This window comes from Centropristis striata, chromosome 8, assembly GCF_030273125.1.
Source record: "Centropristis striata isolate RG_2023a ecotype Rhode Island chromosome 8, C.striata_1.0, whole genome shotgun sequence".
Classification (NCBI taxonomy): domain Eukaryota; kingdom Metazoa; phylum Chordata; class Actinopteri; order Perciformes; family Serranidae; genus Centropristis; species Centropristis striata.
The window spans coordinates 29,677,136-29,692,850 of NC_081524.1; the positions used below are offsets into that span (position 1 = coordinate 29,677,136).

Here is a 15,715-nt window from a genome sequence, read left to right on the forward strand (position 1 = left end):
CCAGCCAAGTAGATTTAAAGTAGCCACTGATTTCCAAAAGCTGGCCTGAAAGGGAAGAATGGAAAAGGGTGAGGATTTATGGATAAATTATACAGTGGATTTGTCAGTTAAAATATCGGAACTGTCTGGAGGACAAAGCCACATGCTGAGGATTAATGGTCTCTCTGGACCTTTGATTCTGCTCCCTCTTTTCTCTGCCCTTGACAAATTGGATTTTGGGGATGGGAAGGTCGCCTGGCCCTTTGTGTCTCTTGACCGTTTTGGAGCAATTCATTATGCGGCGGGGTGAGGGAAAGTCCCCATGTGACCATGCCGGCCCGTTTCCCCTCTCCTCACAGCTGCTGGGAGAGCCCAACTCTCTCACACTCACACGCTGCTGCTGCAGACTCAGGACCGCTCCCCCCTCTTCTTTAAACTACCTTACAGCACAGCATCACCTCTCTGCACCCCCCCCCCCCCCCCCCCTCCCCCTCCCCCTCCTTGCATCCCGAGCTGGAGAGGTCGGGAGGGGTGGGGGGGTGGAGAGTGGGTGAGTGGGGTGGAGGGGCTACCTTCACCATCACTAGAAAAGCCGGAGAGCATAACACCACCGCGTCACTTTGAGGGCGGATATCGGCCGGTCCTCATCCTCTCTTCCTCCTCCTCCTCCTCTTCCACCTCCTTCCCTGCGCTCTCTCACTCGGTTTTCCATCCAGTCTTCATGGTTCTGATCTCACCCCACGCCATGCAAGCCACCCGGGCGTCCACCACCGTCAGTGTGTTTGCGGACTGCAGCATCCCGGCCGGGCTCCGGATAGGACCGGTACCGGGCATCTTCAAACTCGGGAAGTACGTGTCGGACCGTAAAGAAGTTGGACCCAAGAAGAAGGTAAGTTCAGAACACTGGGAACATTTTTCAATAAAAATGCAAACCTGCAAAGTTAAGTTTATGTTTTTTAGACTGCGTTGCGCAAAATATGCGTCTTATTCTTTTTTTTTTTTTTTTTTTTTTTTGAGGTGTTGCGGGTGCTTTAAATTAAAATATGCATAGCTATATATTTTTTTAATCAAATGATGTGCATTAATTACCAATACATTATTCAAAAAAAATGCATGAAAGAACTTTTGAAAATAGTTTCACTATTTTTTTAAGATTAATTCACGCCTCTGATTAAAATAAATAGCCATATTAATAGGCCTATATAAACACACTGCTTCTTATTTCCTTGTGTGTCATATTAAAAATAAAGGACTGATTTGTATATTTAAGCTGCACTGTCAATATCCATCGGGCCTTCGCTTATTAATTGCTTTGGCCTGTCAGGTTGGAAATAATTGAGCTCCATTAGTGGCCGACTTGTCAGTCTAACCGGCCTAATGGGCAGCCGGGCTGCTGTGTGGGATTTCATGCCCTCAGCCGCCCGGCGGGCCTGTTATCCCGATGAGCCGTTTAATTTTAATGTAATCCGGCCACAGAAAGATGGCACAGAGGCCGAGACCGCAGCCTGGGGCCACGGGAAATATTTATTATAATAACACTGATGAACGAAGATCAAATTAAATTAACTGCATGCATGATATTGGACTGGGATTATTCTCACGAAAAGCAACGTAATGGTAAATAATATTTAAAAGTCCAGAAGAATTACAAAATAAAAGTCTTCAGACTTGAAATAAAAAAAGAGAGAAACTTAAAATAAAGCAAACTTTCAAACATCAATTTATTTTCTTTTACTTTCTTTCTTTCTTTTTTTTTTTTTTTTTTACACACACACGGGAGTAAACAATTTGCGGCTCATCTATAACCGCACCCTGTTATTGTTGAAGCTGTCAGCGCTTGTGATTGATGCGTCTAAATGCCTGGCCCCGGGCTGCCGGCGATCATCAGGTGCAATCTCTGTGTCAAATGTCACGCTTCGATCTTTAATGTCCTTGAACAGTTTAGAAACGCTCTGACACTCCTCAAATTCGTTTCCCATATCAAGTCAATTAGGCCCGAGTGTCATTCTCTTTAGTAAATTATCAGCAGAGCGGATAAAGACGCATTAAGCGCGTTTGCATCATGCGTGGCCGCAGCACCTCCAGGTAATACGGTACATAGTCATGGGCGACAATAGTGGTGAGAAAATTCGTTAAATAAAAATATGAATAAACAAATAAATGCATTAAAATAGTAAATAGTGCGGTTGATAAATAAACGGAAGAAATAAACAGAAGTTGCGCAATAAATGAAATATAAATAAAAGGCCTGCTCTGCTCTCAGTTAAATAGTAATTTAGATATTCTGTCTGTGATGGGAGACTTCTTATTGGTGTTTATATCTCTCATCATTCTTTTGATATTGTATGATCAATTATAAAGCTCACGCTCACTTTCAACGTCCCTTTGTCGGCTTAGATCCGCCTGGTTCGGGGGGAGTTCGTAGATGAGTCGGGCTGTCCTGTGCCAGACTGGATCGGATTTATCCGCGCCGCCAGGAACAGTCAGGAGCAGAACTTGGAGGCTGTATCAGACCTACCTGGAGGACAGGTGAGTTGTCATCACATCACACTGGCCATCACATCATCACAGGCCAGTGGCACATTTGTTCCTTCTATTTGGACACTTCAGTTAACTTCTCTGCTCCTCTTCTTCTCCTTTCGAAGATATTCTACCGCGTGCTGAGAGAGATCCCTTCAGGAGAGGAGCTTAGTGTTTGGTACTCCAACGCTCTGGCCCAGTGGTACGACATCCCCACCACGGCCACTCCCACGCACGACGAGAAAGGTAAAAACACACTGCTTATAATGGTAGGCTACAAAACGCCTGTGTGCAAATAATGGGAAAATGATGAGCTCTGTGAACACGTGGAGCACTGAAAATGCAATAATAATAATAATAATAATAATAATAATAATAATAATAATTACAGGTCTAATAATTCCACATGAAAATATGTATATATTCTAAACGATTTTTATTGCTTATAATGATAATTCTGGTGTAATGCAACAATGACAGTGACACAACATCGACATGTTGAGGGTTCCATCACTGCACAGTTAAATGTCTGCCAATATGATGTCCCTTCTTTATCACTCACAGATTGAAATCAATTGGATGTTGTTTTTCCCCCAGGCAGCCTATTTATTTATTTATTTATTTCATTTCATTTATTTTTGTTATTTACAAACGTGTTCATTGTAGAACACCCCAAAGACCACAGATAAGAAATTAACGAAATTTCGTTTGAATAATGGGATGGCATTATAAATGCAGCTGTAAAGCAGCAATGATCTGATCGGTGTTTAGACAGATAAAGTTAATCATTTGGTGTGGGCCACTAATAATTCTATATTTTGCTAAATTAGCAAGAATATTAAACAATATAGGAAATCAAATAAAAGCTAAATTATTGAGGCACTATATTCCAATCCGAGCTTCAATAAACACAGCTATTGTTCCCTTTGATAATAAATGATGATATCTTGTTTGGCGTACTGTCCTCAGTCTGTTTGGAGTTTTAATCTGTATGTTTGGGTTGCTAATGAAAATGTAGCTGTTGCGTGTAGGGATTATCCCCTAATCTGAACAAAACACCAGTTCAGCAGGAACTAATCCGTTTAAAAAAAAAGAAAAATATTATTTTCAACAGATACTTAGCAGGAAATTCCATCAATTGACGATGGTTTTTGGATTATTTATTTTATATGGACCTGGAAGGGCCTCTTAACTAATTGAATGAATTCAAAAGAAAAACGGCGAAGCTTCAAATAATATCAGATTTGTGCAGAGAGAAAAAAAACGTGTTAATGTAATTACGGTGCTTGAAGCACATTTAAAAAAATACAATTAAAAGCAGAAATCGACGTGTCTGAGCGACCATGGAAGAAGAAGAGGCTGCTGATTCAGTTGCGAGACGGAGGTTAACAAATGTCATCGCGTCATTAATATTCATGTATTCAAAAGCAAATAAATTCAAAAACAAGTGCTTCACGGTAAATTAGGTGGGTGCGTCAAGGTATTGTGGCCTAATGAATACTAACTTTTATATGGGGTGTATATTGCCCTGATTCTCCGGCCCAACACCGTGTGCGCTCCTGGACATACGCTCGCTCCCATTATTACGCGTCAACAGATGGGCCTGCGCCATTGTTTCTGGAGACTTGCGATTTCAAGCAACAGCTGCTGTCACTTCCACGGGAAAGCGCACAGACAGGGAGAAAGTACCGCATTCAATGCATCGGTTTGTGAGCGCCAGATTGGGCAGGGCGTTTGCTCTTTTGATGGCGATCATAAACAATGACCCGTATGAGGATTACAAAATCATTACATCTATATTAACCTCTGAGTGCTCGGCTGGAGGTCATTAAAACGGCCTCCTGTGTCTATTACCATTTGGCACCAGATCTTAGAAACCGGATCCTATCCATTATCCTTACATTTAAATCTCAGGTGATGTGCAGCAGTGACTGGCACTCTTTAAAGGGACATTTTAAATAGAACTTCAATGCTACATTTAAAGTTGTTAGGGTGATAACCCCTTGATTTTTATACCAACGCTTGCAAAATCTGTACATTTTACATTTGTGGTACACCTTATGTTCAATTTATGTGGGCATTTTGTATGGTTATTGTGGTAGTGGGGGAGGGGGGCACTCGTCCGTATAGTCGCTGACAGGTCTTTCTCTACACGTGGCCAAACCTGTTATTTTCATTTTACGCACAGCCCTGGCATTTTACACACGGTAATATATTGTAAATGGTCATGTAATTATATTATCTGGCGTCACGCTGTGTTGTGTGACGCCAAATAATGATCCGCATCCATGTGATAATTAATGTCATGTTTTCTGTCTCTACAGGTGAGGAGCGTTACATCTGCTGGTACTGCTGGAGAATATTCAAATATCCGAACACGCTCAAGGCCCACGTCCACTTCCACTGCGCTCTGAGCAACGGGCGGGGGTTTGTGAACAGCGAGCAGGCCAGAGGCACGGAGACTTTCAGCAGGTCGCCAAAGTCTGGAGACATCCCGAACACTTCCAGCTCTCCGAGGAGCGCTCACAGTAACTCCTCTATCTCAGACTCTGGCAGGCGGGCGGTGTCCTCCTCCACCTCGCCGTTTCTACACAAAGTGTCAAAGAAAAGCAGCTCAGAGGAGCAGGACAGGGCCCTCGATATGAGCGTTACCTCAGCCAGAAACCAAGGACACATCATCGGCCTCGGCGCCACCTCCTCAGTGCTGAGCAGCATGGGCTTCCACCCGGGTGTGCGCTCTGCCTTTAAACCCACCGGCATCTCCAAAGTCCCGAGCGCGGACGCCTCCAGAGAGGACGCAAACGGGAAGCTGAGCGGCCTGGGTTTCAGCAAACTCATTGGGAACATGAAACCTATCCGTAATGTCGGTGAGACTCTAAACGGCGTAGGGAGCCACCCCCCCAAGTGCACACCTGCAATTATGGACTCCGCAGCTCCAATGGTACCGTGCGCAAACGCCATTCGAGGTTTCCCGTTGCTGCCTCACATGGAGGAGACCTCAGCGTTTAAGCACGTGGAGAGCCGGATGCACCCCGGCCTGTCCCCGTCCCGGTATCCCCAGATGCCCCCTGGACTTCAGTTTGAGAGGTTCTCTCTCCCTCACTTCGATGGTGTCAAGACGTATGGCGGAGACTGTAACATCCCACTCATGCCCCTGACTGTCTATAACGGGGAGCTTCTGTACAGTTCACCTTACTATCCACTTAAATTCCACTTCAGCAACCTCCTCAAGTACCCGGAGTCCATGTCCTACTTTAGTGCGCCCTCACTAAACCACGACCTGGGCTCAATCACCAACATCGACCGGGAGATCGCTATGCATACGCAACAGCTGTCAGAAATCGCCGCTGAAAAGAACCGGACGAGGCTGGACTCGTTGCCGGCCGGGAGCGCTAGCAACGCCGGGTCTGGCAAACCGAAAAAGGGACACCTGTGTCTGTACTGCGGCAAGCTGTACTCCAGGAAATACGGCCTGAAAATCCACATGAGGACTCACACAGGTTACAAGCCGCTCAAGTGCAAAGTGTGCTTCAGGCCGTTTGGAGACCCCAGCAACCTGAACAAGCACATCCGGCTCCACGCGGAGGGGAACACGCCCTATAGGTGCGACTTCTGCGGGAAGGTGTTGGTGAGGAGGAGGGACCTGGAGAGGCACGTCAAGTCCAGACACCCGGGGCAGACCGTGAAGAAGCTGGACGACAAACCGGGCGGCCTGTTCGAGGACGCGGAGCAAAAGAGCGATAATGACAGTGACGTGGACGTGTGCTTCACCGACGACCAGAGCGACCAAGAGTCGAGCAAAAACAATGATTGAGATGTTTTTATCATTGACTTTAAATTATGTACACAAGAAAACATGTCATTTAGTCTTGTAATGAATCCTGATTTTTTTTTTTTTTTACCTTTCAGTCCCAAGAGCGCACAAGACACCAAATCTTCCAAACTGAATGACAATTCGCTGTTTTGTTTGGTGTTTTGTCCATGACATTATAGAGAAAAAAATCCATGTATTTAGTCGTTAGTCACAATAATGGGGCAGGTCAAACGCTCTTTGTCTCGCTCCTTCACTGCAACAATGTCTCTCTGCTCTGCCTGTGGGATTTGGCACGCCTTCTTATCCATTCTAAAACAAAGTCTGGTGCTGCAGACAGTTTATTCAAAATGCAACCATATTTGTTTCATACTTTTAATGCAAATTGGGAAATATGTTTTTATCCACTGCGTCTTAAAATACTGACTATTCAACAAACCCATCAAAGCACACAAAACAACAAGGATGACACATCACTGACATTTTCAGTCGCTTTAAGAAAGAAAAGGCTGAATATGCGAATAAATTTCACCTAAGATATATACTTTGCAGTGTCATAAAAGCAGCGATTGTATTTTGTAATGACAAAGAAAGAAAGGGGAGACTTAACAAAAGGCCTGATTAAAAAACAAACAGCACTACATTCCATCACACTTGATATATGACGCATTCTGGGAATAAGCTGCAAAAGAATATAATTCTTTTTTTATTTTGTTGTGTTTTAATTGTGGAAAAAATCCCCACATTCCCTTCTTAACTGCCAGTTGCACTTTAAAAACAGCAATGGGTATTTCATTCCGACAAAACACATGCGTAATAATGATTAAAATCCAACTTCATCCCATCCCCTGCGCCTCACTGAGTAACAAACACACTGTACTAAAATTTGCACTTTCTTGCCGAGGCCACGCTGTTCTTAAAGAAGCAGCCAGCAGCAGCAGCGCCCAGTTAATTTAACGAATTATTTCTAGAGAAAGAAAATTGTATTGATTGCAGTTATAGCCTATGTAAAGAAGTGTAAAGTATGATATTTCACATTTCAGTGGAGAAGTGTTGTATACGTTTGTTTATACGTGATATTGTCTATGAGCACAATATTTTACTCCCGTCCATTAAGTCGTTGGTTTTTGAATAAATTTAATTTAAAATATCAAATATGTGGTCTCGTTTCTGCAATATTCATTATGTGTGATGTTGTGTTTGACGGACACGTCGGACAGTTATTATCCTGCACGAAACTCAGTCACTGGGCCTGTTTGCATAAAAAATGTTGATGCACAGCTGATCAGCGGTAAGCTATAATGGTGCAATGTCTTTTTATCCCCCCCCCCCCCCCCCTGTAATTCATATTATTATTAATAATTAATTATAATAATAATAATAATAAGGCACTCTGATGATAAACTCAATAAAAACAGTTATTCTGAAATGTAGAAAAATGCTGTTAGTTATAAAAAGGAACTTAACTCAAAGTATCACTGTATAACTGACAGTATCAAAGTGTTTGAATGAGACTAAGTACATTGACTCAATAACTGCTCTTGTCTACAATTTTGAGATAGTATACTTGAGTATTAAGTTATTACTCCACTACATTTATTTATTCATATATATATTGTATCAATCTGAATTTGTAGATAGGTTATGTTTTTTTTTTGGTTACACCCTATTTTTGTACAGTCTATGGTTACACCTCCACCTCTATCAGCTGCATCACTGAAGTGATGTACACATGAATGCATCAAATAATAATATTCAGTAATATATTTTATTCTGAAATGCGGCATAACGTTTACTTTTGGTGCTATAGGAATACCTTAATGTTAATTATTTTGTAGTTTTTTGTTGTTTTGTAACAAAGTATTTTTACACTGTGATATTGCTATTTTTACTCAAGCAAACGATCAGAATACTTCATCCACTACTGGTATCAAAGCTAAAAAAAACCTCTCCTGTCAGTGTTACTCACATCATGTGTAATTATAATTTTTCTTTTGTCAGCTAATTTTAATTTACATGCTGTTAGTTTAACCTTTATCAAAGATTCACATTAAATAAGCTCATCGTTTGGATTTGTACAGAAACTGTCAAATTTATGTCAAGCAAAAAAAATGCAATGCTTGTAAAATATGGTGAAGATGAATAAAATGACATCAAAGGGGAGTAACAAGTACAAATAACTGATATTTGTACTCAAATACTTTACTTGAGTAATGCATTTAGTCACACTCCAGCACACTGCTTTCACCACGGTTCCATTTTACTATAAAATCTTGATTATTTCCTAATGAAGAGTTTTTTGAGGTAGTAAAATAAAAACTGCTCCCTCCTGTTTGTGTGCCCCAGCAGGTTTGGTATGTGGCTGCTCTCAATTCTCTTGTATCCTACTGACCAGTCACAAACACCTTTCACTTCACTAAACAGGAGAGAAAAACTACTGCAGCCCTGCTTGAGATATCAGAACAGACGATAGGAAAAGACATATTACAATGATAGTCCCTGGAAATGTGAAATCGTGGATGACCTTATGTAGTCAGGCAGTAAAGATAGTTGTGACCCTGATACAACATACTAAATCCATTTGTGAAATCTGAATGAATCTGCCTATAGTGCATCACTATATTCAATCTCTTCTCCCACCTCACATTGTCATGGTAGTGACATTGGAAGAAGCCTTCAACTCAAAAATACAGATAGCACGAGGCAGTCACACATATACACATCTACATTTTTCTTCTTCCTTTCATAGTGTCTGGGTTATAAATGTGTCCAGGGCTTATACATCTGATATTTTATACCTTATATATATATATATATATATGTGTGTGTGTGTGTGTGTGTGGTGTGACAACTCAAGGAGCAATACATTCCTTTTGAAAATGCTATATGGAAAAAATGAATGGAGTTGTAAAAGCTGCTGTTAGTTTCTCAACTACATACACTGATTGACACTCAATTTATGGCCCAGAGACCAAATCTGACCTGTGATGTGGCCCTCTGACCAATTTCTAAATCACCTCGAAAGTAAGTAGAATCACGATGAAACTTTTTGTACTTTGAATGGAAATAAAGTACCAGACTGCATAAAAAAGCATCATAATAGCTAAAGCAAAAAACAAAAAAACAAAACAAAACAAAACCCTGCGTACACTGACCTGTGCAGGGCTGCTGCAACTGCATTATGGACCTTTTAATGTTTCTTCATTTCATCTGATAAATATTTTTGATGGGGATGCACAACTTATTTAACTTTTACCAAAATCACAGAATTGACTAGTGCAATACTGTGATTGGAAATGGAGAAATATTTGCAAAAGGCAAAATGTGTCAAATAACATTATAATATCATTTTAATATATTTTTAAAAATTAAAATGAGAAAAACTATGCAAAAATGATCATTCACTCCACTATCAAGAATCATATCAGAAGATAATAACCAAATAATTGAAATCCTGATTACTAATTCTTGATCATTAACTGACCTCTGGCCTCCTTTCATTTAGCAAAAGCAAGTTGGGTATCCCTGTTCTAGGGCACAAAATGACTCAAAATATTAGAATCAAGGAGTAAAAAAGTTAATAAGACACAATGCATCATTTGACCATTTGAGACTTTCAGTGATTAAATGATCTATTGTGTAAAAATTCTGAAACTGAATTTAGTGCATTCATAATATAAGAATTAACCTGCATGCAGTGTGATTGGTGAAAATATTGTGAAAGTCCTCTGTTGCTCTAAATATTTGACTTACATTTTACAAAATAGATAGAAATAGCAATATACTTATAAAGGCAAGCATTGTCAAACTAGATTGGTGCCTCACACAGCTGCACAGCTTCTTCTCTTGTCTTTTTTTTTTTTTTTTTTAAGCAAGAATTGGGCTTTTTTCCCCCCTGACACTTACAAAACTACACCTTGAATACCTATATTTAATACATAGTGCCACACAGAGTAACGAGTTGGACAAAAATCAGATATGCAAGTACTCTTTACCCGTGATTACTACACAAACAAGTCTGTTTGGTGTCAATGGACTCAGTTGGAAGCTTTGACTCTGTCTCTGAAATACTTGGCCTTATCCTTCCAGATAACAACTGCCAAAAGTGGAGCAGTCCAAATGTCTGGAGGTTTTTCTATTAGTGAGGGTGAAATGGACGGTTGAATGAAGGTTGAGTGCGAGTCAGGTGCCTGTGATAGTAAACTCCACCGCAAAAGCAAAGCTTTTGATTTGTTGGTTGATCTATGTTCACCTTCTGGTCACAAAGGTTTGATAGTGATTGAAAGAATAAGACTGAAGGTATAAGCATTGAAATTAGATTTTCCCACAGAGGTAGTGACCTCACTTTTACCATAAGAAGAGTTCAGTGAATGCTGGCTAGAAAGCTGAAAAAGAAGAAGTTCTTTGCAGTTGAATGTAACAAGATGCAATAACTTCCTTGGTGGTTTAGATTTATTCCATTGTGTTTTGTCATTTTAAGACAAAAAGAAGAAAAGGCCAGTGTGATGCACATAAAATATTTCCCCAGAATGTAAACCAAACATGTACTCTCATTATGATTGGCCACAAATGCACACCATGATTCAACCCACAGGGATTATTGTAATTTACTCCAAAGGGTTTTCACTCCCAGCAGGAGAGCAGCTTAAGAGGGTCGGAGCTGTCTGTGGCCCTGTGTTCACTGTACCCTGTATTATATCCTCTCCTTTATGTACAATACTCAGGGCTCTCTGCTGTGGGCCCCCACATCAGTCTGGACTGGGTCCAGACGCTGTTTGTGTTCAAACCCCCTTCACTCTCTCACACTATAACACCCTGCTTGCTCATCCCCTCCCACCAGCGTTTTCAATCAATTAGTGCCGTTCATTAGTGGGAACATTGGGAAAAAAAGAGTTTGATTGAGAGAGTTTGACTCCCAGCCTAGAATTTGATCCAAAACCAGACTTCACCGGCAGGCCAACCACCACACTGTGGCCGACTTGTTTCTAGGCTACGGTTCAGTCTCTTCTAAAGCCTGATGTGGGTATCCTTGATCATCGGAATCCTTTTCAGCTGCTTGCCTCAACTGACCAAGCAATGCATGGGACTTAATAAAGATGGCAGATATTTTAGAGTCATATCTGGGTTTAAAACTAGTGAGGCTGGACCCTGTGAAGCAGAAAAGGAAGTTTCATTGAAGAATTTGTTCAACTGAAAGTATCCAAAAAGGACCTTTTCAAAATAGGGGTAGAGGCTGGGGCCATCGTCACACATGAATACAATTGGGCTCAGTGAATACACAGAATTTCCAATGATACCCAATTTATTAAATTACAAGACTGTTTGGTACGGAAGAGGATTGGGGTTAGAGGAAAAAAATAATGAGAGAATTAGAAGAAAAAAATCGAAATGACAAAAATAAAGTTGAAATATGATTTTGAGAGAAAAGTCAAAACGAGAAGAATAAAGTCAACTTCTTTGTGTTCTGTAAAGTTGGAAAGATATTCACAGAATGGTTATTCATGAGTAAATAAGTCATCAGAGGAAAATTGTTTTTAGAGAAACAACTATTGAGCTATTCTTGGTTGTAGCTACCACCAACCAACGATTGTTTTGGGAAAATCCGCTTTTATGTAATTTATGTGAATTTTTTACACATAATGAGGAAAACCAGGTGTTAGCTTGCAGTCTACTTAACTGAACTCAAAAAGTTGGCTTATTTCTCAGCATTTCAACTTTTTTCTCGACATTGTATTTTGACTTTATTCTCGTCATTTCATTACTACATTTTTCCCCCTCCTCCCATTGTTTTTTTCTCCTACCTGGCCCTAATCCTGTTCGGTAGTTAAGTGACCTCAGTAATCACATATATTCAAAGATAGAATTTTTATAATATGCAAAAATAACACATTTGTACTGCATGGTTTTGCCTAGCCTGGGTATACCCAGACTGCCTTGCGCGCTCGAATTTGATTTCGAACCTCCAGGCGGTCTGGAAACAAGGCGATTATCTTAGCCCTGTTTTAGGGATCCAATCACAGAGCGGGGAGGGACGGTGAGACGATGACGCGTACTACTCGGCACTTGGAAGCTTTCCGGATCCAACATGGCTGCTGCAGACGCGAAACTCTCTTTAGCTGTAGATGGTGTTTTAAATAGTTTAGAGCGAAAGTTGAAAGGCGAAAGGTCTCTCGGCAGCTCCGCTGTCCCCCGGCTCGTAGCGAGATCACCGGTAGCGGGGCTATTAGCGCCGCACGGGCGGTTTCTGCGGCTCGTTGTGCCGAGCCGGTGAGACCGCCGGTCACCGCCGGTGATCTCGCTCCGAATCGGGGGACAGCGGAGCCCCCAGAGACCCGCAGCAGCTTGTTTATTGCCCATAAAATCAGTGGATGTGTGTGGCTGAATGACATGAGGGGGAATAAAGCGTGAAAATAAATAATCTTGCAGAAAGCGAGAACTGGAGAAGCAAAGCAGCAGCAACACTCTCTCACAGACACACACACAACAAACATCCATCTCTGTTGCTCTACTACGTCATCTGGTATAACTGATCTGATTGGCTAAGAGCTACCTACAGACGCTTTGATAGACATTCTAAGCGCCCAATAAACGGCTCCGGAGGATCGTAAACCACACCTCCTCTACGGAGAAATGCATTGAAGGTGTCCAGACCTAATCTCCAATGAGATTTGTTCTGGTGTTAGCCAGGCTAGGTTTTGCCCCAAACTCCACAGGATTAGCATAATGTCTGTAAAGACAGTTGCGTGTACCCATACAGTTAATTTTATGTCAGATATCATGAGGTTAAAGGTCAAGCAACTCCTTTGAAAATAACCATGTCAGTTGTTTCCTTTGAAAAAATTAAGCCTTTGGTCTATTATATAGCTCCCTTCCCGACAAGATATCATGACATGGTTGGAGTTTACACCAATATATGCCTGAGAAGGTCTTCTTTCATATAATTCATTCACTAAAACTAAAAAACAAAGCCAGCTACATGCTTAGTGTAAGAGGGGCACTGGCCCTGACACTGGTTCAGGAGATTCTTGAGGAGGTTAAGTTTTGAATGAAATGTCTTGTCACACTATTCAACACGTGGTTGACTGCAGTAAGCAGAGTAACACAGCTTTCCCACTGCACGCGACCAGACTAGCGTGTATTGGATACGACTATATTCGAGTACAAAGCATGCTGGGATACCTGGCCACGTGGACCAAGCTGAACAAGTAGGGTGCGAGATCAAGCAAATTGTTAGAGTACAGTGGAAATGCACCATAATACTGCTTCAAGATTGGTTGAACGTTATGGCAGCATACATGGCAGCGTGGAACTCCATGGCCGCCTCCTGATATGCAGATCTGACGTTGTTACTGCCAGTTGCTGAAACATCTTCTCCTTCTTCTCCTCAGATGCCTCTCATCTCCATAAGCTTATAATACGCAATGTTGAGACCGCACGTTTACAATATTGGTTTCTTAAATATGTGATGTAAGATATCCTTACCATCAGAATCCTACCGGGGCATAAAACATAACATGGACATATTAACACGTTTTGGTTTTCACTGAAGGGGGTCTTTAAATGCTCAGACACAGATTGATTCCTTGTGGTAAAAAAAAAAGATGATTGACAGCCTGTATCTGACAAAGTGGTTGTTTTCTCTTTACTACATCACATTTATCCGGTTTAAATGGTTGAATGAGACTGGAGACAAAAGAACAACAAAAAATGGAAATTCTCATTTGTGCATTGGAATGAGATACAGAGTTCAGTTAAAGTCCTTTCTTTCTCTCTCCCACTGACTGTGGTGTGAAATCATTTAGCCTCTATTCAGCAGTTTCTCATGTGATAAACAGGAGGTTAATTATAAAGAACATTAAAAATAAAGTTTGTATGCCAGCTATAAACATCACATGCTAAGGCATCTCCATCAGTGTTGGTGTGCGTGTGTATCTATGTGTGTTTTTGTTAAATGTTCTGCAGTGATTCTCTGCATTCCAGCCATAGATAAAAAAGCCAAAAGGATTTCTCTTCCTTTTAGATAAGACATCCTATGTCCATGCAAGCAGGAGAGTCAGTGTTTGTCACAGTGAAACACTTTTATTGAACCATGACCTTTCCAAAGAGAGCCATGGCCAGGTTGAGACCTGGCTTTAGAATGTCTCATGAGGCAGAAAACCTTCATACTGTGCACTTCCATTAACACTGGGATCTTCTCCTTGACACTAGGAGCACTGGTTACTAACAGATAATACAGAACTTGCAGAGAGATTTTCTTGTAAGAAGCAAACAACATTTCCAGTACGCAGTGTGATCTGTGTGTTTACTGTCACAGTAAACATTACGTTCATTTGAACAGCTTTATCTTATGCTTTAAAGGGCAAGCTTGTATTAGTTCCAGTCTGTCTATGATTAAACGGTGTCGGTGTCATGATTTAACAGGTGACTACAATAACTGGCTGAGGTTACTGGAGTCCACATACCAATCGGTGTTGTCACTGTGACTACATCCATTATTTTTTGTATTTCAGTCTATGAATGTGTCACACATTTAAAAAGCTAATTTAAAGCTATTAAATAAACTTGAAATCTTCCATTTGCACTTGCACTTAATAAACACTGTACATTAAGTGACTTTTCAAGTAACTTAAAATATGAAAAGAAACATTTTACAGCCTTTAAGATTCTCTATATTTTGTGCACTCGCGCCGCTCATAAAAGTGTGCAGAATCTTACTTTGGCTTCTTTCTCCATGCTGCTAGCTCGATGGATGGCACTAATCAGCATACGAATGTGGTGCGTATATAACTCTTTTACCATTGGCTTGTGATATATGGATTCACTTTATGAAGCAATTAATTAAGTTTCAATCCCCTTAAAACACAATTTTTTTCATTATCATTTGGTAAAAGAGACATCTCATTGTAAATTAACTGTCGAGGGTTACTAATATGACTAACTCTCAAGTAAATAAATTTAGAGGCTGACAGGATTTATCTTGGTTTTGTAAACCTTAATAAAATGTAAACACCAATATGGAAATCGCCTTCATAACTTAAACATCAAACAATAACACACAAACACACATCTCAGCTACTTTTTTTGTGTTATCAAATATGTAAATGCAAATTAAGGCAAACACTCATATAAAAAATAATAAAATAATAAAAGCCTTATAAGTTCAGTAGTTCAACCTGAGTGCACTCTTTGTTTTAGGTTGGTATTTTAAGCAAGCTTGCATTTACAATCGTTGGCAGTGGCACGCTTAAACGTTGGAGCTCATAAAGAAATGAGATAACAACCGCAACGAGCAGCGGGATTCTCAGCCTCATTAAACAGCATGGAAAGTCTATCCTCAGCACTGGAAACCCCCGAAACGTTGGCTGAAGCTCCGCAGGTCCGCGTTAGTTCCGACGTCTACACAGA

The 15,715-nt window shown here is 40.9% G+C and overlaps 1 protein-coding gene and 1 long non-coding RNA gene across 2 annotated transcripts in view; one reads left to right on the top strand and one right to left on the bottom strand.

Moving 5' to 3' along the window:
* Positions 1-15,715, bottom strand: part of LOC131977045 (uncharacterized) — a 31,243-nt gene that overhangs the window by 5,403 nt on the left and 10,125 nt on the right. The gene's annotated exons all lie outside the window — the stretch shown is intronic.
* On the top strand, positions 550-7,318 carry prdm13 (PR domain containing 13). Its single transcript, XM_059340301.1, has 4 exons — positions 550-868; positions 2,377-2,508; positions 2,625-2,745; positions 4,824-7,318. Exons 1-4 carry the CDS (start codon positions 701-703, stop codon positions 6,311-6,313), a joined length of 1,911 nt encoding a protein of 636 aa, XP_059196284.1. The 5' UTR covers positions 550-700; the 3' UTR covers positions 6,314-7,318.